A 26435-nucleotide genomic window follows, 5' to 3' on the forward strand; every position below is an offset into this window, starting at 1 on the left:
CCAGATTAATCCTAAGAGCCTCCTGGCTCAAGCGTCGACACTTCCTATTGCCAACCACCCTCCCAGAACCCAGCCCGTCGGTTCTGTATCTCTTGCTGTTTCCAACCAAAGCCACGGCACCAGCCAGAAAAATGTCATCTTAACCATCACTCCACGTCATCCATTTAGTAGTCTTACCTTGAGCTAACTTCTCTGGATCTCTGTTTTCCAATCCCTTAAAATTTATCTGATAGGGTTTCTAATAGTCAAGAAGTTACTCTAAATAAAGCCCATAAATCCTCAGGATCTATGAATCTTAAATTCTGGTTCAAATTCCAACACTTCTGACAACCTTTCTTAATTATCCCATCAATGCTGATAAGAAGTTCTTTATACTGTAATTCAAGACTTGGTTATATAACAATGTGCAAGGCTAATTCGATTATATGGAACTCCTCAGGTTCATCTCATGCCTGCTGTAATCATGTGGCTTAGGATGAAAACTAAGCTCCACAGTCCACCCCAAGACCCTGTGCGATCTCCGCCGACTCATCACCCTCCCACCTGCTCTGTCTCCTTTCCTTTCAGATCATGCTCGTCCCAGGGCCACTATCTCCTTTCCCCTCACATCATGGCCCTTGCCGGCCATGCCCTGCAGCCTCCGGCCTTCACAGCCATCCTCCTCCTCCCTCAACTGCCCCCCAAGACTCTTCTTTTTCTACTTGGCAAACTCATACCCATCCTGTGAGATGCGAGCCTTCAGACCACAGACACAGCAGCCTACTGCACATCCCTATCCTCTCACGGGTCCCCACAGCCTCTGCGATTCCATCGCACCCTCTGCGCACGTGCCTCTGCCAAGTCTCCAGGGTATGGAAACTGGGCTATGTCTCCAGTGTCTGGCACCGAGTGCAGTGAAATGGGGGCCAGATGAATGCACAGGGAAGGTGGAGCTCCCGCCGACAGGCTGAATGGCCTTGAGAGCACTGCAGAGTGACAAGCAGGAGCCACAGCAGAAGGCAAGGCGACTCCACCATGCGGAGCCAGAAACTATGAGCAGCGGCAGAGGCTGTGAGAGCTCAGAGTGGCCCTAGGAAGGAGTTCCAGTAAAAAGACATGATTCCCTCAGTAAGAGCAGCTCCGAGAACACTAGCAACTTCTGGGGCATCACTGAATTAGACAACTGCATCCCAAACAGCAGCTGTGCACCTCTTAATTACCCAAGGGCAAACAAAGCAAAAATTACAGAACCCCAAGAAGAAAAATGAGTTGGCTGGACCCTTCCTAGACTCAGGTCTTGGTGTCTTTGACTCCATCCAGTCACAGGTAGAGCTGGGAAACCTTCCCCCCGAGGAGATCTCCCCAGACTCAGACTGGAAGCCAGGTTCAGGGATAAGGAAAGACAGACGAGAGAGACAGGAAGTCTAGAATGGGTAGCTGGAGCTTCTTCCTAACTAACGAATGCCACTGGACCCCCAACTGCCATCTTCTCGCTTAGTTCAAAGTCACCCATCCATTGGCAGGTACAGGTGGGCAGGCACAGGAACCTGGGATCCGGAGCGCCACGAGCTGCCACTGTTCCTGCCAGTGTCCCGCCACTGTCCCTGAGTGTGGCATGCTAGGCCCTCTAACTCGTCCCTGATGCTGCTCCTGTTTCTGGAGTCCCCATTCAAGGGTGCAGTTGATGGGAAACAGCAGGCTTCCCAGACACCTAGAAAAGGCAGCCAGACCCTTCATGCAGGTGAGAGGATTCACAGGGACAAGAACCACTTCATGCAGGTGAGAGGATTCACACGGACAAGAACCACTGTGTGGAGATCTGACCCACTGCGTGCTCCACAGCTGGACGAGCGTGCCCCTTACAGGCCAGTCAAGACATCTCCAAGATCAATCTGTTCCAGAAAGACTCATGAGCCATCACATCCAGGATGTTCAACCATGCATATTTATTATGTTAGGCACACAAACTGCTGCTTTCACGCTAGGAGAACATAAATGTGACACATCAAATGGCTGTAATCTACTGTCTGGAACTGGCCCTGTGATGTGAAGAGCACCAGTGGATTTTAATCAAGGAATGAGATGCTTCAATGACAATGGCCAACATGGTCACTGGGCCTGGTCAACCACCCAGCATGGGTCAGCTGGCTTTCTCACCTACCCTCCCAGCACCCTGGATATAGGTTCTGTGCCTCCACTCCACACATGGCCAATCCAACAGAGAGTGTCTCCCCGTGGGAGGAAAGAGCCCTCACCCATCCCTCCACCTCCCCTCAGCAGACTAGGTTGGGGTCCTATGAAACGAGCGGTGATCTGGCCTGGCCATGCCTGCTTGGTGAACTCGGATCTCTGATGAGCCGAGAGGGGCCCCCCGCCGCCGCCTCTGGGATCCCTGCTCCATCAACGGTCCCATTCCTCTCTTGCGTTTTTTCTCTCTTTCCACAAGCACTTACCCTTTTGTCTATAAACACACTGAGAATGCCTTAGCCCTTAAAAACAAGACAAAATAACAAGCTATAGAAGATGGAATCTCTAATTCCCACCAGTCTCCTGACACTTTTCTCAAGGTTCACCTATGACCTGGTCATCAACGCAGTATCCTGGGCGTGGTCAGCCTTCACCACCCCTGACCTTCCTGCAGCCTCTGAAAGACACTGAGGCCCCTCTACAGGCTCCTCTGCTGGTACCCAGGGCCCATGCGGTCTGGCCTGCCTCCTAACACTCTGACAAGCTTAGTCCTCTTCACCAGCTCCTCCTCCTTTCAGCAGAAAGCTCCCCTGGACCAACCCTAACTGGACCACTCACAGGCCAGCTTATACAGCACACCAAGTGGCAGGATCTGCTCCCGCTGGACCACAGGCACTTCTATCCCTCCCACCAAGTGGTATGAGTCAGTGGTCTGTTTCCCAGCAGCGATGCCAGTTGTACTTGTCACTGCAATTACAAAATTTAATTAAATGTTATGAAAACTATGAGTCTGAAAAGGAAGAGCTGCTGTTCTGTTAAATCTAGGCTGAAACACTTTGGAACCATTTGATAAAGGTGAGTCGCTAAAATAAGGTCTATTGAAATAGGTGTGGGCGAACCACCTGTAGGTGATGTGGGGAAGAATTCTGTCTTCCCACTGTTTGTATGCTTTTTAGAAACCTAAAAAAGGAGTTTCTGCTTATAAAAGAATTTGAGCTCTAATAAAAAGTGTCTTAAAAGACATGGAACTCTTTTCATATGAAAGTTAGAATAACGGCTTTGTTTCAATGTATAAGCTCCAAACAGATTTCAGAAATTTGCTCAGACACAGGGTGGGCAAGCTTCCCCAGCATCACACCACTCCCTGAGAAGTGCTCTCCTGAGTAATCCTTTCTGGGCTCATCCATCCATCAGTAAATTAAACATAAGGGTCAGGAAAAGATCCATGAGGAAGTATGCCTGGGATTCCCAAACTAAAGCCTTTATACCAAAGTCCTGTTGTTACAAATGGCAAATTCCTATCTTAGAGCCCCACCCCACCCAGCTGCCCCTACCTGTCTCTAATGCGCTTTATAGCAAGACCCCAGAGTTGGGGGAACTCGCTCCACCCCTTTCCTCCAGTCACACACACAACTCTGCAGGAGAGGCAACACGGCAGAGGCCCAGCGCTCCACCGCCCGGTGAGGAAAGGCCACCACCAGGCCCTCAGAGCCCGCTCCCCACCCTGCACCTCCTCCCTGACTCCCTCTGCTGGAATCCTTCAGCAACAGTCTGCTTAATTCTGAAAACCTAAACAGCAAAGAAGCAACTTGGCTGGGCAAGGAGGAGCGACAATGCCTCTGGTAAGTCGGGGCTCTTGGGAAAAGAGATGATGCCTACTCTCAGGGCCCCCAGCCCATGGCACCAGCACTCTCACCTGCACCACCAGGATCCTCCCTGACCGCCTTGGCCCTCTGCTTTTGCCCCACAGTTGAAACTCAAGATGGCAAGCAGAGCAACCCTTTGAACCTGAAACCCAGATGCTGCCACTCTCCGGCATGCCAACGCCACCACCTCACCAGGAGTACAGCTGAACTGAGGTCCCCGCGGCAGCTGCGGACCCCGGCTGACCTTGGCCTGTTGCCTTTTCAACTCACTCCCTGCTCAAGGTCACCCCACCTGCATCACACCTCACCATGACGGGCTCTTCTCTAGCTCCAGAACGTGTCCACCTGTTCCTACCTTCCAGGGGGCGCCTGCCCCTACACCCCCACATCCCTCACTCCCCTGCAGCGCCTGCTCCCCTACACCCCCACATCCCTCAGTCCCCTGCGTCAGGTGCCTGAGACCCCTCTCCAGGGCAGCCTCCTCGGCTGTGCTTTCTCCAAGACCCTGGCGCCCTGTTACCTGTCTGTCTATCATCTGCTCTCCCTGCCCACTAGGAGGTGAGCTCCACGAGGGCAGGGCTTGGCTTCACTCTCGGGTGTGGCCCCAATGCTTGCAACAGTGCCTGGCATGATAAAGATCTGCTCAGGGCTAAGTGCAGAAGTGGTAGGACACTGAGATGACACTGTCGGGCAGGGGGTCTGAAATGTCAGGCTTGGCAGCAGGTATTGGGGTAAACTGTCATTCCTACTACCTTAGCGCTCCCAAGATGCCTGACTCTATCCCCAGGATAGAACTCTGATTAAATTAAAAGGCAAGAATTCTTTGATCAGCCAGGTTTCCCTTCTGTGCCTTCGGGTTTGGGGATTTAATCAAACCTGCATTCTGGGGGATTGTTCACTGGGTAAATACCTATTGAGTATATAAAATGTAGACTTTCTAATTCAGACAGGCCCTCCACAGAATGGCTACAGAAAGAACCAGCACCAAAACAGGGTTTCCAAATATAAAGAAAAATAGGGGAGGCTTCCATTTCTAGCAAAACAGCAGCCCTAATATGCTGAAAAACCTCTTGATATAAAAACCTCTGGAAATGCTTCTACATGTATTGCTGAGCTGCCCAAGAAATCACAAGGGGCTGAGAATGAAGAGCAAGTGGAAAAGCCAGAGTGGTGAGCTGAAGCCGCAGAGCCCTGGGGACGCCTAAGAGCTGCTGAGAGCCACAAGACACGGCCTGGTGTCCCTGTGAGGGGACTCCTGAAGGGCCACGCCCTCCGTGCGGGGAGAGCCACAAGACACGGCCTGGCGTCCCTGTGAGGGGACTCCTGAAGGGCCACGCCCTCCATGCGGGGAGAAGGCCCCCTGACAGCAAGGAGACCCCAGCTGGCACCCAGTGGTGAAACCACCCTCCATTGGGAATTCGTAACCAGAGCTTGTCCCCACACAGGTTCGAGGGTGGAAATTCACATTATTTCCAGGGCCTGGAATACCACAAGCAACAAAGGTGCCATCAATCCCTCCCTGCTCCTCAGGAATCTGCGGCCTGGCAGCAGCAAAGGGTCCTTTCAGGAGTAGGCTGCCAGGACTGGGAATCATATAGGATACCCGGGTAAAATCCTTGGGACATACTTATACTAAAATACTAGCTGCTCTCAATTCAAGCTTACCTTGGCATCCTATACTTCATCCGGCAGCCTGACTCCGGAGGGACCCACTCTCACCAAATGCCCACGGATGGAGCCCCACGGGGCAGAAGCTCAGCACCCAAAGTCTCCAACACAGAGAAGAAAAGAAGTCACCATGGGTGAGAAGAAGAAACAACGAACAAGATCAAACAGTGTCCAGAGTAGCACTCCAGAGACAGAGCATAAAGTAACTAGGTTTACAATGTCCACAGAAAGAGAAGCAAGCGGGAATTACCAGCAAGGAATAAGACCCTACCAACAAGACGCAAATAGCACATAAAGAAAAATTCAAATGTAGACCCATCTTGCAAAACTGCAAAAACACTAAAGTCAGAAAAATCATGAAAATCCTGGAAGAAAAACGAAGACTATAATCCTTACTCTAAAGAATAAAGGTCAAAGCATTACTCCTTTCCCAAGAATCAGAAGTGCTACCTAATAACTCCTAACCTCCAAGTATCAACAAGGACAATACCCACCATAAAATACGCATGCAACGTCCTGGGCGTGTTACAACACACAGACCACCTATTTATAGAAGCACAGTGCAAGTATATTTTAAGTTTCTCATGAAAGTATAAGACATAGTTTTAGTAATTTTATTATTTTTGTAACATTAATTGGGATTATAGAAATTCTCATGTTGGTGACAGAATTTGGCTAAAACACGTATTTTTAAGATTAAAAAAAAAAGGCTCCCAGAAAGCGAGAAACTGCCTACCAAGGTAATGGGCTTCCAGGAACCACTGACGTGAAAAGGCATCCATGGCCTCCACTTGCTCCCGGAAATAACTGGCCGCCAAATACCTTCTGCTGTAATATTCACACGTTCTCTGTGGAATGTCCTCGAATGCTGTTTGCTCCCCTGCAGCAAACCAGTGACCTGACGCGTGTACCTGAAGACCGATAAGAAGGTCTCCTCACCTCCAAAGACCGGTGAGAAGCATTTCAGGACCCTTTCTTTCACTCTGCGCAGCCCACTGCGGGTAGGGGATCCCCAGCTGCAAGGTGAGGAAGAGGCAATTCTGTTTATCTCGTCTCTGACAAAGGCTGACTTTACTCTCCTTCAGTTACTTGTCTTTTGCAATTTTCATAAAGCAAAACCTGAACCCTTTTCTAAAAAACTTGATTCTTGTCTTGATTGTATTTACGGTTTCTTTTTCCAATGTGTAATTATGGAAAACAGCATTTAATTTTGTTAGCAATTCAAACTTCACAATAATTCTTGCTAAACCTCAGAACCTCTAACTGTGACCCAACTAAAAACAACTTCAGCTGTCCTTGCCCGGTGGCCTCTGCGAGTTGAGGTGTCAGAGACTGAAGGCTCCTGGCTCTGGTATGTTCTCTGTCTGTTCTGATGAGATCAGACACACCTCCACCTGCACACATTCCTGTCTCCAGGCCCTCTCTCTTCCTACACACTTTCCATTTTTCTAGCTATGCCTGTTGTCTTCAGCTGAACTAGACAGGAATGAGATGAAGGCAACCTGAAACACAAATGATTCAAAAGAAACTCCATTTTCATGAACATTTCCCTTCCTAGTACACCACGAGTATTTGTTTCCAAAGGAAGGAAAAGAGTTGGAGAAAATGGGTTTTATAGTTAGGGTTTGATTTTTAATGTGTTTTTTGTGCAACAGTTGTTTTTTTCCCTCAGCATCTGACGGAAATCGCTGCTAGCACAAGCTGTCTGTCAGATGGCCAGATAAAAGGAAGCCACTCTCGCCAGGGTGGGGCCTTTTGTTAGAAATAAAAACCCTCCATCTCCTCCTGCTCCAGGGGAAGGCCTGCACTCTCAGGGGTGTGTGCAAGGAGACACACTTACAGAAGGCTTCACACAAGACATTTCGGTATTCCATTCCTTGTCTGCTAAGGGCTCTACCGAAGTCACTCAGGTCAGAATGAAGCTCCCTGAGGGGCCCCCTGAGCACAGGCTCAGGAGGGAGGGGACTACCCCAAGGGAGGGAGGCTTCCCTAGTGCCCAGAGAAGCCAATCTAAACAGCAGCTCTGCAACCCGTGCAGAGAGCCTTCTGTGAGAAGCCACAAACCTTCCCAGATCTGAAACAGCTGCACGTGAAACCCAGAGGAGCTTTGTTCATTCACCTCCAGGTATCCCCACAATGCTGTCTCCGGAAGGAAATGCAATGAGAACTGTTGCTGGTGTCTCTGATGGACAAAAGGAATTTTATGAATTTACAGAAATGGTCATTACTATTTATTACTATTTAAATTCAACTGATAATTTTTTAATATCAAGCAACTGAATTTCCTTAAACAAAACTCTCTAAATAGTCAGGCAATTCTTACTCAACAGAGGAACATAAAGGCTGTGGTGTGCATGAGGCTTTCTGGAAAGAGGAAGAGCAGCTTCCAGTGGAGACCCAGCAAGCACGACCTCAGCCAGGAGCCTACGGTCAGGGCCAGGGTGCCAGGTCGCACTGACAGCAAGCGCTCCTGATGCTTCATCTCTATAGATTCTTCCCCAAAACACACAGCCCAGTCTAATCGCTAGAAAACCATCAGACAACCCTCAGTTGAGGGAGAGTCTACAAAATACCTCACCAGCACTCCTTATTAAAAACAAAATCTAAGAAAATGTTACAGCCAAGAGGTACCTAAGGAGACATGAGGATCCAATGTCGTGTGATATTCTAGATGGGATATTGGAACAGAAAAAGCATATTAGGGAAAAACTAAGGTAATCTGAATGACTCAAAGTGTGGGCTTTTGTTAACAATAAGGGCCGAATGTGATGGCTCGCACCTGTAATCCCAACACTTGGGAGGCCGAGGCGGACAGATCACTTGAGGTCAGGAGTTTGAGACCAGCCTGGCCATGATGGTGCAACCCCATCTCTACTAAAAATACAAAAATTAGCTGGGCACGGTAGCAGGCGCCTATAATACCAGCTACTTGAGAGGCTGAGGCACAAGAATCGTTTAAACCCGGGAGGTGGAGATTGCAGTGAATCAAGATCATGCCACTGCACTCCAGCCTGGGCAACAGAGTGAGCCTCGGTTTCCAAAAAAAGAACAAAAAACAAACCAAAAAACCCAGTAAGTATTATTAATTCATTAATTATAACAAATGTACCACACTAACAGAAGTTAATAAAATGGAAACTGGATGTGAGATATGAGAGCTCACTATTACCTTCACGATTTTTCTGTAAATCTAAAACTGTTCTAAACATTCGTTTATTTTTTTAAATGCTTAGAAATTTAAAAATCAGATTTCCCCAGTCATGTAAATACGATTCAAAATTTTAACATTTCTAAACATTTAATTCAAACCACAAGCCCAATATCATAGATTCTCTTAGATTCTCTTCAATGCTCACAAACTGAAAAGCAGACAAAACCACATAAAACACAGTGATGAAAAACTGCTAGGTGAACTCTCCATGTAACTGGTTAAAACGGCTAACACATCTAGCTGGTGGACTAGTCATGCAGACCAACCCTCCCCTCCTGAACAACCGAACAGGGGACAATGTAGAAAAGGACTCTACAAAGGCAACATCAGGCTGTAAAGGCAACAGGGCAGGGAGGGCCCTGGATGCCAATGTCCAGAGAAGAAACAAAAACAGCTGGGCTGTACAGGTGGCATCGTTCCCCTCCCTGAGGTGCTCCCCGGTCCCACCAGCAGAGCTGAGGGGCTAAGAAGTCCGGCAGAGCTCTCAGCAGCGGGAGTGCACTGTGGGGCCAAACATGCAGTTCAGGACCCACCAAAAAGAAAGGACCCCGGCAAAAACGGCCTCTCAGTAAGGGCAAGCTGGAAACACCCAGGCCCCACAAAACGGAAGCTCAGTGTCATCAGCTTGCTTCCTGAATGCTCTCAGGGGACCTGCCCTGACTTCCATGCCTGCCAGAAGATGGTAAAGCACATCCTCTCCAGAGTGAGACAACTCCAGGCAAAGTCTCCACAAAAAATGACTGCCACTGGAAAACAACAAAACACCAATGATGAGGCCACCAAACAACAAGACTCAACAACCCCAAACCAAACGTGAGGGACCAGACCACTCACACAGACCTACAAAAGACACAGATACTGCAATTATCACATAATTCTGTGTAACTTTGTGATGAATACGTTTAAGAAATTAGATGACAAAATAATTTCAGCAGTAAACTTGAAATTATAAAAGAATGAAAACTCTAGAATCAAAAACAAACCAGGATGAAAATTCGAAACTCAAATATAAGAAATACAGTTCTAACAACAGATTAGGAAGAGCTGAAAGGATGATTAGTAACTTGAAAGGCAGTTAAGAAGAACACATCTAGGCTGATGCACACTCAAGAACAAAAAAACAAAAACAAAAACAAAAAAACAGGATGAGAAATACAGAAAGGAGCAGATGCATGAAGAACATGGTGCATGGTGAAAAGGACCAACATATGACCGACTGGAACCAGAAAGAGCAGAGAGAAAACATGGCAAGAGGAATACAGACACACTGTGGGAGGTAAAGACAGACAGAAAATGTGGCAAGAGCGATACAGACACACTTTGGGAGGCTGAGGCGGGCAGATCACCTCAGGTCAGGAGTTTGAGACTAGCCTGGCCAACATGATGAAAACTTGTCTCTACTAAAAACACAAAAAATTAGCTGGACATAGTGGCGCATGCCTGTAGTCAGGAGGCTGAGGCAGCAGAATCGCTTGAACGTGGAAGGTAGAGGTTGCAATGAGCTGAGATCGCACCACTGCACTCCAGCCTGGGTGACAGAGTGAGATTCTGTCTCAAAAAAAAAAAAAACAGTGATACAGACAATGAACACCAGCCAAAGGCTCAAAGAGTTATAGATACGAACCTCAGGCCAAGTGAGCACAGATGCACATGCACACCTACTCACACAACACACACCCCAGAGAGTATAAATGCATGAAACCAAGTCAGAAAAATCTCTTTAAAAAAGAAGGAGAAAAAAGCTGTCAAAGAAATAAGAAGTATCTTCTGAAGAGGAACTATCATTAGAAACACAAAAGCCAGAAGTATAAAATAGCAAAGTTTGGAAGCACTGAAAGAAAATATCGGCAATTTAAAACTCAATACCCAATGAAACCAACCTGCAGGAATGAAGACAGCCTTTCTTCCTTCAGGTTCAAATGGAAAGCTGTTCTGCAGGACTGGAGAATACCTGCACCTGCCTGGGTGGCAGGGATTAGGGACGCCATAGTAGCAGAGACAGGAGACTAAGTTACGCCCTGCGGAATTCCGGCAGGTAAATACACTGAGATCACGGGGGCCGGGTTTCTCATCATCTGAGAAGGATATGGATGAGGAGAGCACTAAAATGAACCTTGTTGTGCTGCACTGGAACTGGAGACACTGGTGTGTATTCACGGTTTTCAACAAATAGAGAGAAACACAGAAACAAGTATAGATGTATCTGAATAAACAGGAATCTGCCAGTCCATAGTGATATATGGAGATCAGTGAATAAATAAATGGGGAGAAGGGAAAATATTTGCTTCTAGCAGGACACTACCTGGTCATATAGAAAGAATGACAGAAACAGAAAATTATAATTTGACAATCATCATAGTAATAATTTAGCCAAGAAAAATCAACGGATGCTAAAACTACTGAGTGAAAGTTTGATGAGGAAGAGGACATTTACATATTCTCAAAGTACTTCCCCTCAAAATCCTAAATAATAAGAGTAAAAGATAACTTTATAGCAAAGACACCACCTTAACAAGTAACAAAGGTAACAAAAACAGTGGTGGGACAAATGGGAACCATATGCCAAATATCCCTCAAAACCAAATTGAGGGATATTCAGCAAGGTAACCGTTCTGTAGTCTTCAAAAATGTCAAGGTCTTGAATGCCAAGAAAAGCCTGAGGAACTGAACCAGATTCACAGAGACTAGCAGAGGAAACCATTCAATGCAAGCCATCACCCTGGATTGGCTATTCTTGCTCAGAAGAACACGGCTAGGATAAATGACTGCTCATGAAGAGGGCCTGTGGATCAGACAGCAGTAGCGCGTGACGCTCATTTCCTGACTCTGACAGCTGTACTGGGGTTGTGGAGAACATTCTTGTTTGTGAGAATTACACATTCAAGCCATGATTCTCAAACCGGGCACTATATATTGACAGGAGGACTCACTCAAACACATTTCTGGGCCCCATCCCCTGTGTGTCTAATCCAGGAGGCCTGGACTGAAACCTGAGAACTTGCATTCCCAACAGCAGCTCAAACGATCCTGATGCAGACACCACCTTCTGCGAACCGTCACATTCAGGTGTTTGAAGATAACAGAGCATTATGTTAATAATTTACCTTAAATGATTCAGGAAAAGTTATTTTTCCTTTTCTTTTTTTTTTTAAGTTTGGAACATTCCAATTGAGGAATTTTTAAGTTTGGAACATTCCAAACTTAAAAAAATAAATAAAATAGGTAAAAATGATGATCAAATAAAGACCATTTTAAATAGTAAGTGTGAGAATTTATTATTCGCAAAAAATTCTTCAGGCAGAAGACCAAGGATGCTACATACAGGCGCAGCGCCCAGGGAAGGGGCGGGTGGCCGTGGGGCAAATGCACAGGCAGAGCTGCCGAGCACCGCTCAGAGCAGTCGCAAACGTCTGTGGGGCTAACACGTACGGAGAATTAAGACGACAGAGATCATGCAAAACACGAGAGTGGGTAATTCTGCTCTGGAACTGGAAAGCTAATTGATCTTCAACATCATTAAACCAAAGATAAATATTTTAATTATCAGGTTAGTCACAAAAAGCTATTAAAATGATAACTGGTAGGGAAATAGGTGGGGGTAAATGGAATAAAGAAAAAAACTTAATCAGAAAAGAAAAAAATACATAGAACAGGTAGAAAAAATATGTAACAGTAAGATAAGCTATTTACAAACAGTAATTGCATTAAATGTGAATAAATATTTCAAATATTCAGACTAATACAAATTTTTTAAATAACTGCAAATTACAAGGTAACCACATTGAATATAAAGACATAGAAAGGTTGAAAGTAAAGGACATAGAAAAAGTTACATCATGCATATACTAACCAAAAGAAAGTTTCAGATGCTACATAAATATTGAATAAACTTTACAATAAGAACCACCACTAAAGGTAAAGAGGAAAATATCATAATGAAAAGGGTGACTCTACTAACAATGCAATTCTAAATTTGTATGCATCTAATAACACGGCCCTAAAACAAAAAAGAAACAAAATCTGACAGAACGGAAAGGAGACAGAACGGAAAGGAGGCACAAATCTACAGAGCGGCAGACTTTAACACACCTCCCACAGGAGAGGAAGGACTTCAGGCACAGGACTGAGATTGTGGGTGCTGCACTGAGATCGTGGCTGCTTCTGCCTTACTGGAGAAGGACTGAGGGCAGAGACTAAACCCAAGGAGACCGGAGGGGAAGCTGCCGTACAAGCTCAGGTGGGAATGATGGCAGCCTGGATGTCAACAGGAAGAAGTGAAGCCACTTGTGAAACAGACTCAACAGGACCTGGCCACGCACAAAAGCAGACACGGGGAACCAACACCAAGTGTGGGTTTTCTGGCCTACATAAGAGCAGCAAGCAAGGCACCAGTTACAGCAATGATGCCAGGGAAGCAAATCCACAGAGCCCCACTCAAAGAGGGAGAAATGGCACATGCACTCACACGTATACAAGGACAGAAGGAGGTGTGCACAGATTATTAACCGCCAGTGCCTCTGAGAGATATGTTTACGGTTTTATGTGTTTTCCCCAAATCCTCACACTGAATAAAACCACTTCCAGGCCGGGCGCGGTGGCTCAAGCCTGTAATCCCAGCACTTTGGGAGGCCGAGACGGGCGGATCACGAGGTCAGGAGATCGAGACCATCCTGGCTAACACGGTGAAACCCCGTCTCTACTAAAATACAAAAAAAAAAAAAAACTAGCCGGGCGAGGTGGCAGGCGCCTGTAGTCCCAGCTACTCGGGAGGCTGAGCCAGGAGAATGGCGTGAACCCGGGAGGCGGAGCTTGCAGTGAGCTGAGATCCGGCCACTGCACTCCAGCCTGGGCGACAGAGCCAGACTCCGTCTCAAAAAAAAAAAAAAAAAAAAAAAAAAAAACCACTTCCAAAACAATCCAAAAAATTTACTTAAAAGAAAATGCCAAGTACCTCGAGTAAGAAAGAAAGCAAGGGGATCTACTCAGACTTTCAGTGGGTTCTCCAGCAATTTGCTGGTATCAACTCGGACAATCAGAGGAATGCAAAAAAATTTAGATTTCAACTCATCTACATGTTGAAGGCATAGCCTGGAGTTCTGATTTAATACAACTATTTCACATTTACCCATAACAAACCACAGCCACCACTGCCACAGATAAGGATCGTGTTCTTCCCAGTCCACTGACATCGGATTCGCAGCGCAGGCTGCAACTCACCCGCCGGTTCCCAACAAAACTTACACATGCCTCTAACCAATGGAATCTTGCCACAACAAATAACTCACTAAGAAGGTATGGCAATTGGATAAGAAGATCAATGACACAGTTGCCCCTACCAACTTCCACCCTCGCTGTCTGTCCCAAGCTCTGCCTGCCCTCCCTATGCCCTCCCATATGGCCTAAGGGCCTTCTGCAGGAATGGAACCCTCATTATTTACAGACAGAGTAAGACAAGACCAAAAGTAACGCCTGACAGTAAAGAAAGTGACATAATAGCTGATGAACAGAGTGTTCCCCTATCAAGATAATATGCCTGATGACGAACATCTCTGCTCTGGGGCTGCCATCTGAGGACTTCCCCAGCTTCCCATACAGAAATACGGGGAAAAGGGAGAATTATTTCAACGAAAAAGAGGCTCCTTCACTGAAACAAACAAAACACAACAACAACAACAACAACAAAAACTCCTTTCTGGAGAAGTGACTACAGTGTCCCCAGGTGCTGCAGACTCAACCCCCAGCCAGCTTTCTCCATTTCCACAGTCTTACCGCTCTGAATTGATGCAAGACACGATCAGACTGATAAGCTCCAATGGTGATTTCCGGGAGATAGACAGGAATGCTTGTGTAATTCAGCACCTCAAACTTATCCTGAACCCTAAAAAAATAAGACACATGTGGATCACACCAAACCATCAAAATAAATACAATAAAAGCAGCTTAAGTCTGATTTTTTTTTAAACATCCATATAAAAAATCTATATTAAACATCCATATAAAAAATCTATATTCCTCCCAAAGACCACGTGGTCGATCTGGAGCTGCTTTTTAAAATTACTCTCAGAACCTGTGGTAGCATCTTTTAAAAGCCTCAGTACCTACAAATGATGACCTTCTGGGAACGGATGCCGTAGAAAAAGACATAGAAAAAGGAGACAAAGTATGCTTTAAACACAGGAATAGCAGGAATCAAAAGCTAGAAGCAAATGGTTATATGACAGCGCTACACACAAAGCATGCCCCCATTAACAATTTTCCAGATGAGTGGATCTTGGGGCAGGAACGGTGAGTAGCTTCAGTCTCTCTGCAGTTGCAGCCAGTGTCTTACAGATCTGTTCTGTACGCTGAGGCCGACATAGGATGGTCTGTCGTACCACGGCTTGTAAAAGGTTTAATTCTCCACTTTTCTTGGCACCAATAAATACACAAATCATAGGATAGTCTCTTAGCTTTATCATTTCATTGTGCTGAATGATAAAATATTTATACTTTGTTACAATTTGCTTATTTTAAATTAAATATAGTCCGAATATAACCACTAAACTTAAAGATAAAAAGCATTTCTTGAGCTTTCGGGGGAAAAAAAAAAAACATTAAAATAAAGTCTCTTTTCTTAAGGGCTCAAAACAAAGAAAATAATTATTTTCAACAGCCACATTCCCATTACTGAGTTATAAAAGCAGGAGACGTTTCTCATTTGTAATGGTTCAAATGGAAATTATGTGAGTGTATCTGGCTCTCGGCCAGACTTTGTGAGACAGTCCAGGTCCACTAAGTAAACCCAAGGCCTATTCCCCACGGTACCCAGGTAGGCTCTCCCACAAACAGAACAACCTGACCAGAACCGAAGGCTCACAGGAGCCATGAATCATGCTTTCACAGACAGCCACAGAGCTGCGGATCTGTGGCAAGCTGAAGATGAGTGGACGGTAGGTATAGCATCAGCAGCATCCTAGTAAAAACTGTGTCGCTCGTACATGGTTGGTGATCCAATAATGTAAACGCCCCCCCCCCCCCAAGAAACTGCTGCCAGGATACCAACGATCGTTTGCTTTCCTAAGCATATTTATGTGCGTTTCCACACGGGTAGGCACATGGCTGTAATGTACACACTTACAGATAAGATCATTTTCTTAGTTTTACTATTAAGTTGGTTTTACTTGCCAAAAGATATTCAAATATTTTTTTTTAAAAAGCAAGCAAAACAGAAAGCGTGTGAAGGGCATAAAGATGCCATATTTTGTAAGACTGCATTAATTGTAAGACTACAAGTTCCCTCTCCAGAGGAAACTGCTGCTAGCTTTCCTTTTGCATTCTATCTAAACGCTTCCATGCATGTGTCAATAATCTACAACTACGTATCTTCTTACTGTTAACTCAAATATAAGGATAACTTTTGAAGTGATCTCACAATAAGAAATTCCAATTAAAAATGAAGTTCATATTTTAAATGTTAACAAATATCAATGCAGGGAGGTGACATGGTTTTCTTTACAGTTTGAAAAACCTAAGAAAATGCTAGAAAATATGAAAGCAATCAGTGGCCTGGAGCATGTGTAGTAGAGAAAGCAACAGCGCCATCTATGCTTAGTTTGGCAACATTACATGTAGCCCCAGAAAATCTTTTAACAAGTACGCTTCCAACTATTTTTGAAGATTAAAAAAAGAATCTGCTGCAATGATTCTACAATTTATTTATACCTAACCAAACTACCCTTTCAATTTATTGCTATGAGCTTAATGACGACTACTAGAAAGAGTCTATGGTATATCTCCAGTAAACTTCTAGATTTAATAAAGACACAAGGAATCATTTTATGACTCAGGAAGCAAAAGGCAGTGAAAGAAAATATTCTCTTCACAAAGCACTTAGCTTCATTATGAAGAATTCAAAACTGATTGAGGATAACGTATCCTTTTAATATCATAAGTCAGTGTCTAAATAAGAAGATAAAATATACTAGAGCTTGGTTACGATATGAGGTGTTCTGTCACATATTTTAAAACAAAAGAGTAAGGCAGGAAGACGCAAAAAGGAATAAAATTGTAAATTGTGTTTTATGACTCAAGCTGTTTCACAATTAACAGAATGTCAGCACTTTGTCCTATAACATTTCGAAACCCTATTTTTCAGTTTCTCCTGAATTGCAAAGTTCTATCTGAAACACTGTACTTCTGATACCAAACTCACATGCTACAGTTTCTGTAGCACTGAAATTTCATGTTAAAAAGATGTGCTCCAGCAGTCATGTAAAATTCTTAGCAATCAAGCAAAAGAGGGTGGGTGTGAAGCTCTGGGCTCTGGAGAGGCAGTGATGGTCTGCGAGGAGCCCGCACAGCTGGAGGCCTGACGTGTCGTCGGAGGTCCTGACTGGACCGAAACCAGCCCAGGCAGGCGCCAGTCAGTTAGGGATGTGGATATGAATAAGACTGAAAAATACAATTACTGCCTCTCAGCACAAGCATAGCTATACACATACACATAATTAGACACTGGCAACACGTAACTGAGATGGTGCAGAAATGTTCTAAACCAATAATTTGGTCAGGTTCTGGATAAAATGAATGTCACTGGTAAATGGCATGTTTACAATAATTATGTTAGAAAATTGGTCATAATTATCACTTGAGTCCCTCAATTGACAAATGGTACTCAAATGAAAATAAACACAATTGATATTGTAAACTTACGAAACATTTTTGGGGAGGAAGAAAGGCAAAATATCAGGAGAAAAAAGGACAAAACCATTCATAGTGAGCTAGATGAAATCAACTGAATGCTGTAATTGATACACTACGGGGGAATTACAGGATCCTTCTCTATGCTCTGATAAGTGCATAACTAAATAACTACACAAACGGTGCAGAATCGAATCAACACACATTTCACACCGTGTTTAGAAAATGACACTGTTACCACAGAGAGGTCAAGTCAGACAAAGCCCTTGTCTCGGTAAGTTTGTGAGATGTCATATGATGCCCAGCAGTAGCTAATACTAACAAACAAGGATACCATATACATTCATATAAGTAACAGTCTACAAGAGTTAAGGGAAGGTGTCAGGGAGAAAACACGGTGATTACGGCCAAGCTTTAAAGACCGCTAGGATTTCTAGGTAATTACTGGGCAGGTGGTGGTGGAAGAAAAGCCTGGGAGATTACCTGGTATCCCGGTGGAAGACGCAGAACCAGGGCAGACTGGGATTCCGAATTAATTCTGGGAAAGGAAATTCGGATCTATAACTAAACGAAGATAGGCCACGCAAAGATTCAAGTAAAGAGAAAACGGGGTCACTGTGACTTTTTAAAAAAATAAACCTGGTGGGAGTGGGATGAAGAAATAAAGAGGCAGAGGAACAGAGACCAAGAACCAGGGGATTACACCCCAAGGGGAGCAGAAGTGTTAGAGGCATGGGAGAGAAATCACTGAAAGTGGCACACTGACCTGCAGGGTGTGACTTAGGGGAGGATTAGGATAAGGGGGTCAGCAGGGAAAAAGGAGGCTTCAAGCTAGGATTATGGGTGACGGAAGAGTCGAAGCTTCCACCAGGATTCAAGCCTGACCAGACGGCAGGAGGGAAGGCAAGGCGGCCCAGGGCACAGGACTGCACAGAGGATGCAGAGAGCATGCAGCCCGAGAGGTCAGACGTCCCACACACAGTCATGCAACCTTGGCAGGCTCGAGCTCTCCGAGCTGTGGTCTCCTCCTTGTAAAATGAGGGAGTCCCGCCCCACAGGAGTGCTGTGGGACAAATTATTTCCGAAACACCTTCTAGACGCTGTGTTGACATCTACTGTTAACTATGAGATTTCAGACGTAACAGCAGAACACGGTTCAGCGGGGTCCCATCCCCAACCTCCGGGCCACAAACCTCTGCCTGTAAGGAACCTGGCCACGCAGCAGGAGGTGAGCGGCAGCTGAGTGAGCAAGCCAGCGAAGCCTCATCTGTATTTATAGCCGATTTCCCTCGCTCGCATTACTGCCTGAGCTCTGCCTGCTGTCAGACCAGTGTGCCATGAGATTCTCACGGGAGCACAAACCCTATTGTGAACTGTGCATACAAAGGATCTAAGTTGTGCGCTCCTTATGAGAATCCAATGCCTGATGATCTCTCACTGTCTCCCATCACCCCGAGATGGGACCGTCTGGTTGTAGGAAAACAAGCTCGGGCTCCCACTGATTCTACATCATGGTGAGTTGTATAATTATTTCATTATATATAACAATGTAATAATAAGAGAAATAAAGTGCACAATAAATGTAATGCACTTGAATCATCCTGAAACCATCCCCCCACCCCCGCTCCAGTCTGTGAAAAAACTGTCTTCCATGAAATGAAACTGGTCCCTGGTGCCAAAAAGGTTGGGGACTGCTGCAATAGAGCAGTTAAAAGAGAAGATGGAGTTTTTTTAAAGCAAAGTTTTGAATAATAGAGTATATCATTTAGGCAAATTTATAAACACACATACAAATATAGGCATCTAGTCCAAAATGTTACCAGTTTTAAAAAACAAAGACGGAACTTCCAGCTTCAGCTCCAAATGGTGAAGGCTGGAAGCTGTAACTTCCATCCTTCCAATAAGAAAAAACTGAAAATCAATGGCCTTTCTTGGACTAACAACAACAACAACGAATTGAGTGATTTTACAGCTTACAAAAAGTGGAAGAGTCCGAGTGCAGTGACTCACGTCTGTAATCCCAGCACTTTGGGAAGCTGAGGCAGGCGGATCACTTGAGGTTAGGAGTTTGTGACCAGCTGGCCAAAAAGGCAAAACCCCATCCCTATTAAAAATACAAAAATGAGCCAGGTATGGTGGTGCACGCCTGTAGTATCAGCTACTTGGGAGGCTGAGACAGAAGAATTGCTCGAACCCAGGAGGGGGAAGTTGCTGTGAGCCAAGATCATGCCACTGCAGCCTGGGCGATAGGCAACAGAGTGAGACTCTGTCTCAAAGAAAAAAAAAAAAAGTGGAAGGAATGGCAGCCATGTCACAGTGACAGCAGGAGGAACCTAGAAGACTGTGCCATCGGTACCTCCAGCCCCTTGGAGCAGCAGTGCCATCGCAGAGTGGACCTCGATGGGCTGTAAATGTATACTGGAAACTCCACAGCAACCACTACAAACATTTTTAAAAAGTACAATCAATATGTTAAGAGAAAAGATAAAAGAGAATCATATAAAATGCTCAATGAAATCCAGAGAAGGCAGAAAAAGAGGCAGGGAGAAACAACCCAGGCAGCAAACAGAAAACAGGGAAAAGCAACGGTAAAATGGAACTTGATTATCCTCACGCTCGCTTCTAACACAAATGGTCCAAACAGCAATCAAAAGACAGAGACTGTCAGAGTAGATTAAAACACAGGCCCCAACTACTACTTACTACCTATGAGAAAACTAAAGACTCGAGATAGAAGAGGAAGAAAGACACACCATGCCCACACTAATTGAAAGCTGGAGTGGCTCTATTAAATTCAGACAGAGCTGACTTCAAACAAGGACAAACGTAAGGGAAAGCGAGGGCATTTTGCATAACGATAAAGCGGCCAATTCTTCAAGAGGATAATAACCTAAGATAATACACTATGTACCTAACAACAGTACCTCAAAATATATCATGCAAAAACTGACAGAACTCAAGGGAGAAACAGACAAATCCAGTGCTGTTGGAAATTTAAACCCAACTCTCAGTAACCAACAGACCCAGCAGAGAGAAAATCAGTAAGGATACCAACGACTTGAATACCACTATCAATCAGCTCAATCCGACATTTATACAACACTACAACACTCCAGCAACAGCAGAATCTACACTCTTCTCAAGCTGAATTGGAACACTCATCAAGATAGGAAACACTGGCCATATAAAACCTTAATAAATGTAAATGGAGAGAAATCATACACAGCGTATTCTCAGACCACAAGAGAATTAAACTAGAAATCAACAACAGAAAAATACCTAGAAAATCCCTGAACACCTGAAGATTAAACAACACACTTCTAAATAACACATAGGTCAAAGAAAAAGTCTCAAAATAATTTAAACATTTTGAATGAAAATAAAAATACAACTTATCCACATTTGTGTGATACAGCAAGAGCAGTACCTAAAGGGAAAGTGGCAGCACTGAATGCATATGCAACCATTCTTCTGTTCTCCAGGGCTTCCTTCCAAGACCCCACTAATACCAAAATCTGAGGATGCTCAAGCCCCTTACATAAAATGACACAGTATTTGCATATAAACTATGCACACATCCACCCCCAATGCACTTTAAATGAAGCCTGTCCAACCCGCGGCTGTAACCGCCCAGGGCAGCTTTGAATGCAGCCCGACATAAATTCATCAACTTTCTTAAAACATTATGAAATTTTTTTGCCTTTTTTTTTTTTAAACTCATCAGCTATTGTCAGTGTTAGTGTATTCTATGTGTGGTCCAAGACAATTCTTCTTCTTCCAATGTGGCCCAGGGAAGCCAAAAGATTGGACACCCCTGCTTTAAATCATCTCTAGAGTATGTATAATATCCAAAACAATGTAATACAATAATAGTTATAAGTATTATAATATCTAATATAATGTAAATGCTATGTAAATAGTTGTTATACTGCATTTTTACATTTTTATTATTTTTTATTGCTGTATTATTTTTATTGGCTTTTTTTTCCCCCCAAATATTTCTGATCCAAGATTGGTTGAATCCAAGGATGCTGACCCAGGGATACAAAGGGCTGACTATATTGGAAAAGAAAAAAGATCTAAAATCAAAAAGCTTAGGAATCGATAGAAAATGAAGGTAAGAAAAGCCTAAAGAAAGCAGGGAGAAAATAATAAAACTAGGGTATACATCAATAAAATGGAAAACAACTGCATAAATCATCAAAACAAAAACCTAGTTCTCTGAAAAACTTAAATATGAAGGGAAAATTCACAAAGAGCAAATAAATAGCCAATAAAAATATAAACTTAAGTTCAGTGTTTATAAAATGGAAAGTAAAACAAATACTTGTTTTGGTATCAAAATTGAAAGTTTTTGTTTGCATTTTGTCTAATTATATTGTCTGTATAGGGAAATTCAGAGGACCAGGTACAAGTATGAATACTGGTACACATATTCTGGAGAATCATTTTGCAAAAACATAATAGCTGTAAAATGCGTTCATATACTCTGACCACTTTTATACCTTAAGTAACCTGAAACTGAACAAAAAGGGGTACAACATGCTCTTTACTGTATTAGGAACATGAAGAAACTGAAATAACCCAAGAGATTTATTTTAAAGCAATGGTAAACGGATTATGCTGTGTCTGCGGTCAAAACTTTTTCTGTAAACGGCTGGATAGCAAATATCAGGCTTTGAGAGCTATATACAGTTTCCATCACATAATCCTTTCTTTTCCTTCCAATTCTTTAAAAATGTAAGGATCTTCTTAGCAGCTGAAGGCTAGATCTGGCCCACAGGCCAAACAGTTTGCCAAGCCCTGACTTGCATCTCAATCAATGGTAAGTGCACCTTATATGGGGAGCCATGAAAAAATCAAATTTTAAAATGTTTAACAAAACAGGTACATGCTCAATATATTGGAAGTAGAATACAAAAATACATGCAAGATATATTTAGAAATATATGCACACACACACATTTAACTGGAAGAACCTGCATTCAACTGTCACTCCTGGCACTGTGGCGGCAGAACCACAGGTGATTTGATTCTATATTCAACCTTTGTTCCCGACTTTCTCTTCCAAGAGGGTATGCCTTTGGCCTCTCAACCATTTTGTCATTTCAGTCCCCTCACCCCTCCCTCCTTCAATTCCCTCCTTACCCAGACTAAGTGTCATGGTTCACCACTACTCACATGCGATTTTGTCTATACTCGGTTCCCTTGCCCCTCTCTTACAAAACCCCGGTCTTGTTAAAATCCCAGGCTCTGGCCATGGTGAAAAACCACATTTCCTGGGTACGGATTTGCCTCCCCTGCCTGAAGTTCTTCTGCCAGAAGCACGGCTCTTGCACTCTCAGAAAGCCTTTCCCTCGCCACACACAGAGCAGGCCTACGCTGCTGTCTCTGCCAGGGCCTCCTTGCGAGGCTGGCCCTTGGTTGGCTTCTGGAAACTCAGCTTCTAAAAAGTGCCCTACGCTGAGGCTGGGCAGCAACCTCAGCCCTACCAGGGTACGACAGGAGTTACAGAGAATACCCGCCTTCTTTCTGGGAGTCTGGAACCTGAATAGTTGTGAAGCGGAGGATTCCTACGTGACCAGCCCCCAATAAAAATTATGGGTGCTGAGTAGCTAAAGGGCTTTCCAGGCAGAAATACTGCCCATATGTTACTGTATTTTTCGCTGCTAGAGAAAGTAGCTCTATCCATGTGTCAGTGTCTCTGTGTCCCTCACAAGAGGAAGAGAGCTTGGGGAGCCTGTGCATGGATTTCTCCCGAGTCCAACAAGTCTTTTTTTGTATTGATCTGTGTACCTGTCCTCATTCACAGTGATGAATCTTATTCTGAACAGAGGAGACAGGCAGCTACCACAGAGGGCAGCCCCCAAGGCTCCAACCCACAGCACACAGGATCAGGATGCTGCACCAGGTAAGGCCCACATGGAGCTGAGCTGCCTGCAGAGGGAAGGAGGCTGTGGGAACCAAGGAAGCCACCAAAGTGAACTCGGGTCTCCGAATTTGCCACAGAAGCGGGGACTCTAGGAACTCTGTGGCAGGTTGTTTCTCTCCCCCTCTACTTTATATGAAAAACACCCACGGTGACCAACTCAAGACTATGAACGGTCATCACTGCACAATGACATGGTGGCTGCCCCTGTCCCACATAGGGACGTACATTTTCATTCTGGCCAGAGGACAACAGTGAATGCTGACCATCTTCTGCATTCCCTGGGTGGACAGTCTGGGGCTGTTGTCCATCTGACCCTTTAGATCTCCTCTCCACCCTTCCTCCAAAGTGCTCTGTGCCCAGAGGCTGGCTCCTTGCATCAGAGGGGCTCTACTGCCCTCTGACTTCAATGAAGTATAGTTGGGTGGATGATTGTTCTGCTGGTTCCCTGCATGTGGGTTCCCCATCCCCCTCGGGCTCCATCTGATGCTGGACAGCCTCTTCCACAGCAGCCCCAGCAGCTCTGGACTCCAAAGCCCAGTGCCCTTACCCTCACCCGCCAGTTTCCCACTGTAGATGGCCGGGGTGTCTCACCATCCCAGCTTTCCTCAACCCTGCCCTGCTCTTCATCAATGGCTCCTTTACTAAACCCTCTTCTGTTCTCTGGTCAAATGTGCCTTCTGTTTCCTACGAGGAACCTGACAGCTGCAGCTAAAGCTGAATATTGGGAAAATGGAAACGTGATGGCAAATTCACAAAGTCATACTGACGGACAGTGAACGACAGAGCCTTCCTGTGGCCTTCCTGTGAAACCCACGTTGTTTGTACAGTGCGGCAGGTTCCTGCCGGTTTCCAGTCACGCACAGCATGGTGCTTCAGTACGCAACAGGTCACATACACAACGTGGTCCTACAAGACTCTAAACGCTTCCTATCACAGCAGCTGTCACAGTGCCATGGCTCAACGCGTGACTCCCATATTTGCGGTGACGCGGTATAAACAAACCTACTGCACCGCCAGTCGTGGAAGAGTTCAGCACACACAATTATGCAGAGTACAGAATACCTGATATTCTCATCAGTGACCACGTTACTGGTTTAGGTGATTTACTATACTAGACATTTTATCGTGATTTTTAAAGTACTCATCTTACTTATTTAAAAAAGTAACCGTAAAACAGCCTCAGGCAGGTCCTTCAGGAGGCATCCAGAGGAAGGCATCATTGTCACAGGAGGTGACAGCTCCATGTGTGTTACTGCCCGTGAAGGCCTTCCAGTGAGACAGGTGTGGATGCTCCCAACCCCGTGTAGGCCTAGGCCACTGTGTTTGTATCTTAATAAACAACAACAACAAAAGTTTAAAAAGTAAAAATAAGTAATTTTAAAACTCAGAAAATACTTCTAGAATAAGGATAGAAAGAAAGAAAAAAAATTTAAGTTTATAAAGTTATAGTAAGTGAAGGTTAATCTCTCACTGAAGAAAAAAACTTTTTATATAAATTTAATGTAGCCTAATTGTACATTGTTTACAAAGTCTACCGTAGTGTACGGTCATGTCCTAGACTTTCACATTCACCCACCACTCATTCACTGACTCACCCAGAGCAACTGCCAGTCCCGCCAGCTCCACTCACGGTGCCTGCCCTAGGCAGGTGGACCATTTTTATCTTTTATACTATTTTATTTTTTATGTTTAGATACACAAACACTTACCACTGTGTCACAACTGGCGACAGTGTTCAGTACTGTACCACGCTGCACAGGTTTGCAGTCTAGGAGTAACACGCTCCGCCACACCGCCTAGGTGTGCAGGCTACAGCATCTAGGCTTGTGTAAATACACACTACGATGTTTTCACAACGATGAAATCGCCTAACGACGCCTTTCTTAGAACATATCCCTGTTGTTAAGCAACACAGAACTACATATACAAGGCAGTGCTAAGCCCCGTGGCGCTCAACCCTGCAAGGTTGGGGGGCACATCACTCAGGTCAGCTCTCCCACCAAGGGGCGGGGCGCACTGGGAATCTGGATTACAACAACAAAACAGTAAACTGCACTGGCGCATGCACAGAAAAAAATATGAATAGCATCTTCATCACGGTTGTCTTCAGCATGTGGTTTCAACTTCACTGTAGATTTCCATAATGCGTGAATTGAGGATAATATAAATTATTTCTGAGATCAGAAAAACACTACTTAAAAAGTTAAAAAAAAAAAAAAAGCTTAGGATTAAAGAACAAAAACATTAACAGAGAAATGTAAGCACATAATGAATCTACAATCAGAGTGTAATATACCACAAACAGTATAACATAGTCTCTACAACTTTAGTGCTTATGATATACACTGTTCTGAGCCTTTCAAATTATTCGCACATTGAATCCCCACAACAGTCCTATGAGGCAGCTTCTATTTTCTCCCTGCTTTACGAGAAGCAGACAGAGGCTCAGAGAGGTTAGGCCCCTTGCCCAGGTGCACAGCGACAGGTGACTGGCTGAGTTCCTCTCAAGGGATCCGGCTGACCTGGTTATGAAATGGTGAGTCTCTGGTATCACAACAATCATTTTCTTTTCAGAAATATACTTTTATTTTCCCCTCTTGGTCTCCATCACCTACGTATCTCTGTCCGAAAGTTAAAATTACTCGGAATGAACCAATGTTTGATGGCCCTTGCCACAGTTCACAGCAAAGCACACACTGACTTTGCACAAAAACGGCTGCACAGGGAATGATCAGCTGACTTTAATGACTCGGAGAAACTTCTACATTCAGACATCTCAGAGGACCCCTCTCATTTCTGGTCAGTCGCCCCATCAATCAGCGGACTCACGGCCCTCAGGCTGAGATGTGTTGTCCATGTGAAGCAGGCACTGTAACCTCTGGCCATTGTCTCCAGGAGGCAGAATACTGATTCAGAGGCCAAAAGCAGTGCTTTGTGCTTTAATTCCATCTCCTAGTAATGGCTCAGAAAAAGGAAGGCCGGTGCAGTGGCTCACGCCTGTAACCCCAGCACTTTCGGAGGCCGAGGCGGGCGGATCACCTGAGGTCAGGAGTTCGAGACCAGTCTGCCCAACATGGCGAAACCCCGTCTCTACTAAAAACACAAAAAATTAGCCAGGTGTGGTGGCGCATGC

General features: G+C 44.7%; 1 protein-coding gene across 6 annotated transcripts in view; it reads right to left on the minus strand.

The window, feature by feature from the left end:
- Positions 1–26435, minus strand: part of NDUFA10 (NADH:ubiquinone oxidoreductase subunit A10) — a 153451-nt gene that overhangs the window by 104408 nt on the left and 22608 nt on the right. For 3 of the 6 annotated variants that reach the window (XM_074010667.1, XM_065526373.2, XM_005574808.3), the window contains exon 9: positions 14461–14569. In XM_074010667.1, the coding sequence (XP_073866768.1) occupies positions 14461–14569 (109 nt within the window). Of the gene's footprint in view, positions 1–5098; positions 5361–6083; positions 6497–14460; positions 14570–24976; positions 26393–26435 lie in introns of those variants that run through there. The other 3 variants (XM_065526374.1, XM_005574807.4, XR_012421641.1) reach the window with 3 other exon arrangements.

Source organism: Macaca fascicularis, chromosome 12 (genome assembly GCF_037993035.2).
Source record: "Macaca fascicularis isolate 582-1 chromosome 12, T2T-MFA8v1.1".
NCBI classification, from domain to species: domain Eukaryota; kingdom Metazoa; phylum Chordata; class Mammalia; order Primates; family Cercopithecidae; genus Macaca; species Macaca fascicularis.